The 4,460-nt window shown below is 37.1% G+C and overlaps 2 protein-coding genes across 5 annotated transcripts in view; one reads left to right on the forward strand and one right to left on the reverse strand.

Moving 5' to 3' along the window:
• LOC118343272 (2-iminobutanoate/2-iminopropanoate deaminase-like) overlaps positions 1-3,533 on the forward strand; it is a 7,104-nt gene extending 3,571 nt beyond the window's left edge. For all 3 annotated transcript variants that reach the window (XM_035682042.1, XM_035682040.1, XM_035682043.1), the window contains 2 exons: positions 2,194-2,249; positions 2,976-3,533. In XM_035682042.1, the coding sequence (XP_035537935.1) occupies positions 2,194-2,249; positions 2,976-3,032 (113 nt within the window). In that variant the 3' untranslated portion in view covers positions 3,033-3,533. The remainder of the gene's footprint in view (positions 1-2,193; positions 2,250-2,975) is intronic.
• Positions 3,534-3,616: 83 nt separating this feature from the next.
• si:dkey-284p5.3 (uncharacterized protein LOC557830 homolog) overlaps positions 3,617-4,460 on the reverse strand; it is an 8,831-nt gene continuing 7,987 nt past the window's right edge. For both annotated transcript variants that reach the window (XM_035680903.1, XM_035680902.1), the window contains exons 3-4: positions 4,341-4,394; positions 3,617-4,253 (exon numbers count right to left, since the gene is read on the reverse strand). In XM_035680903.1, coding sequence (XP_035536796.1) covers positions 4,240-4,253; positions 4,341-4,394 — 68 coding nt within the window. In that variant the 3' untranslated portion in view covers positions 3,617-4,239. The remainder of the gene's footprint in view (positions 4,254-4,340; positions 4,395-4,460) is intronic.

Below are 4,460 nucleotides of genomic sequence, written 5' to 3' on the forward strand. Positions count from 1 at the left end.
TGATTTTTTCACATATTATCTGTCTCATTTACTACTGCCAGGATACAGTGAAATGTTTAGCAAATATGATGAAAGGTTACCTCCTGCAGCTGGAAGGAGTGGATTCAAGTATTTAGTCTGCTCAAGTGACCTTGATCAAGGCACTGAATGAGTGCAGACGATGTGTTTTGTAGGAAGAGGGAAAGCCAAAACACAATTTTATCTTTCAGGGCCTCGCTAGACTTTCAGAGTATACAGAGGATGAAGTGTGCCACAAGAAAAATTAAAGAAGACTTTCACTGTGTTTAATTATAATTAAAAAATCATACATTAATGCATTTATAAAATATATTATAACTCCAAGCAAAGAAATATTACAAAAATCTTTGTCAGTTATTGATTAACTATTTACTTAATCTGTCTCTAAATTAATATATATTATAGTTTAAAAATTGAATTGCAAAATAATTGTTTGTGTATGCGTATCATATTCCACATCACAATACAATTGATTCCTGTTTTAAAATTTACAGTTTCCATGTCATGATTGTGACATGTAAGTAGCGTTTCACCTAAAAATTAAATGAAATCCAGCACACAATTTACTAATAGATCATAACTGAGCACAGTGAAAGTCTATAATTATTCCAGTGGCACCACATCTCCTCTTGTGTTCTAAAGAGGAGATGCGGTGCCTCGTATTTCACGGACATCTCTCAGAAAATGACTGCTGACAGGTGTAACAGTCACCTGACAGACAGGCTCACTCAGCCCTTCACTCTGCCGTATGAATGCAGCCTTCTCTAACGGGCCGCTCAGTCTGGGCATTTCCTCCTGGATCACAACAGACAGGTGTAATGGAAGCTGCAGTGCCCAGTGAGTTGTAAATGGACACCGCCATGCAAGCACACAGATGTAACCCAACCCTCCCAGCAAGCCTTGCTGCGCAGGCCATTGACTCAGGTATAGGCCTACCTCCCCTCCTGACTCTACTCAACCCTAAACCACAGGCAGGGAACTTTCCCTGACCCTGATAAGAGGAAGGAGAGGACATGTGTCCACTCTGATCCAAAGTCATGTGAATTTTGACTTCCCCGGCTGCTGGTTACACTCTTTTTTTAACCATGTCTTATAAAATATGATAACTCGTTTGCATTTGTAGACTTTGTTTATGTGATAAAACAGTGTTTTGGCTTTATTTAAAATACACACTGTTTTTATGTTTCCCAGTGCCCTACTAGATGCTTTACACATTACCCTTAAAACCTCAAAACTCTGTGTGTTAAGTTGGTTACTCCTTTCACTAATACTTTATTTTAACTGACCCCCTCATTGTCCATTTAGCATTCATAAGCAGTGTATAAACATTAAATAAATGGCTTATAATATACTGCAGTGTAGTTGTAAACAGCTGATTAATTTGTCAAACTAACTATGACTGGAGGCTGGTGTGTATATATATACAGCTTTATAGAAGTTAGAATAAATACATTTATTTAACAAATACTGTACATTAATGAACACAAAATACCCTTATAGGTACTACATTATAGCATGTAATAAACCATTTATTAAATATGGAGGGTAAAGTAAAGTGTTAGCCTCTCTAATAAGGTCTAATATTATGTTGGCTTTAGTCATGTTACTAAATCGGTTATTTGTGCTTTGCGGAGTAATAAGCTATTATTAAGAACAACTTTTGGGTTACCAGGTTGTAAAAACGTGTGTATATCCTCCTCCAGCATAACTTTAATTCATCAAGGAGAACCCTCCAGGGAATAATTTGACCATTTCACATCTGTAAAAGAGCTGTAATAATCCAGGCTAAAATCCATTTATTAACTACTTCACATTCATAACAGCAGATTTGACCATTTAATAGAAAATTACCCTTTTTAAAATAAAAAAACAAACCTGTTATGCACCAGCCAAATACATTTTTTTAAAACCTCTGCTTCACAGCATATAGGCCTTAATAAATTATTTATTAACCGTCAATGAATTCTGTAGTTACACATTATAAAAAGTATGCATGTTTATAACCGACCCAACTGGTTGAGGCAGATGAAAGTTTTTTCTTGCCACTGTCACCAACTATATGGTGGTTCCCAGGAATCAAATGATCCATTTATAATAAGAATCGTAGATGAACCAGGTCACTTTCCAGTATGTTTTTGTGATGATGCAAACATAATGTAAATGCTTTCCCTCCAGTTTTCAGCAGCAACTTTCCTGCCAGAGCTGCCTATCAAGTGGCTGCTCTCCCAAGAGTAAGTATAAAGAAAACCTTTACCCAGTGGAGCATACAGCTCATAGACATCAATACACACGGGTGGTAGTGATGTATGGTAGCTAGGTGCTTGCTACATCTATGCAATGCATTTTCCATCATCCATGTGCATTGAGTGAAAAATGGTACTAGTGAATGTTGTTGTGCTGAAAGGAAACAGACTGGCAGTGCTGTCTAGTTAATACCTGGATGGTGTGGGTCATTTTTAGGACGATCTGGTGGTCGATCCACTACGTTCAGACTGAAATATATCTACATATATCTGTTGGATGGATCATCATGACATTTTTTGTTGTGTTAGTGATTAGAAAAATGTATATTAATAATTTGTGTTGTGGGTCAGAGATGAACCTTTTCCCCATCAAATACTCTCTCAACTATTTAAAGGGTCTGTTCGTCCAAATTACTGTACTACTAAAACTACTATTTTATCAACAGCCTCCAGTGGTATCCAGATAATGTCCCCCTAGTTTTGTAGATGTAAAGAATTGTATTTGTGCTGCTCGTAGCATTTATTATTTTTACAATTTTGTTATCAGTGCCCAACGGAGCACTGAATAGATAATCCAGAACAACCTCTCATAGTAGCATGGCTGTATAGACTCTCAGTCTTGTTGGACCATATTGCATTGTTGTATTTTTGTTACCCACATTGCTTCATTTTCCACAATCTCCTCAATCTCTGTCTCCTTCTTTTTCCCTTCAGGGTGGACTGGTGGAAATCGAGGCAGTTGCTGTTACCGGTCCTCTCTCAGACTCCTGACTAGCCGGCCACATCCCAAACAAGTTGTAGTCTAACCATCAAGTGACCCTCTAATTGTACAGTGGAAGCCTTGTTTGTTTTTTTTCAGATGAAACATGACAGACCAAACTAGGATCTTGTTAGCTTTCTTTTTCCATATAGTCAGATTTTAGCTTGAATTAGTTTCTCCTCTAGCCACTGTAGCTGGTTGATGGCACTGAACTATTTTCAGTATAATACCACTTAAACCCTTAAGAACAGAGCAGCACTTAATTGACCAGCATTTGGTTTCTGGCTAATGGAAATTTCACACCTGACACACCGTAGGTAAAACAAAATGATAAAGTGAGTGAGTATCTGTACAATCAGTCTAACATTCCCTGGTCACAGTGGCCAGATTCCGGTTCAAATCAACTTCCTATTGGTGCTGTTTCTGGTTGATCTCTCATCTTCTGTTTTGTTCCAAGTAAATATTATAACACATTTAAAAAGTGCAGCTCTCACTAATAAAAGAATGTCATAAAAACCTCCCGTGTTTCTCTGTTTGTGTTCATTCTGCTTTAAGATACCAAAAAAAGATGTATTAGATGTCATTTTTAAGGTGGTCTTTTTAATTTTTTGACAGTTCATAGCTTATTACAGATGTCTTCCCAGAGAAAAATAATGACATACCAGAAAAAAAGGTTGCACGTATTTCATTTGTTTAAAATCAGTTTAAAATCTGTCGTCGTTGTCAGCTCTTCATATTCATTACAAACATAAAATCAAAGCCTGACACCCAGAAAATAATTTCATAAATCAAATCTATTTTGGCTTTGGTTTTAGGATTAAGATTATAATTTTGTAGAAAAGTACAGAATGGACTCTTAGGTTCAAGTTAAAGATATACAGTAGTTATATGATGTTTCTGCTATTATAAATTTCTATACAGATAATAAATAGAAATTTCAAGTTATTCCTCTGAAAATAAACACACCCACTAAGTGCTGTAGAACTCTGTCTATATACAGTTTGCAAGCAGAAATTGCAGCCATACACCATCATTAGGGAAAGAAGGCAGAGTGATGACTGAGGAACCCTGACTGAAAGTGGTTTATCACAGGGTCTGCATCTTGGCAACAAGGCAATGTCTTTCACACACACACCTACACATACTTTCACTCATGCATAAACAAATAAGATAAAACACTTCCAACAAACTCATCCGTGCACTGATTCACGTTGCACTTCACTCGCTGGGGGCTGAGAAAGAAAAAGAGGGGAAGCATGTTAGGGTTGGCGTGGGCATTTTTTAAATGAATTATGTGTTTGCTTTGCAGCGTCTCTCACCTGGTGCCTCCTCTGGTTTGGGCTCTGAATCAGTTGCTGTGGCCTCAGCTTTTTCTGTTCAGAACGAAAAACAGCAAGATTTTTACATGTGAACAACAAACATAATCACATTGCAACAGT

This window comes from Morone saxatilis, unplaced genomic scaffold, assembly GCF_004916995.1.
Source record: "Morone saxatilis isolate NCDOM2014 unplaced genomic scaffold, NCSU_SB_2.0 Contig9, whole genome shotgun sequence".
Taxonomy (NCBI): Eukaryota; Metazoa; Chordata; class Actinopteri; family Moronidae; genus Morone; species Morone saxatilis.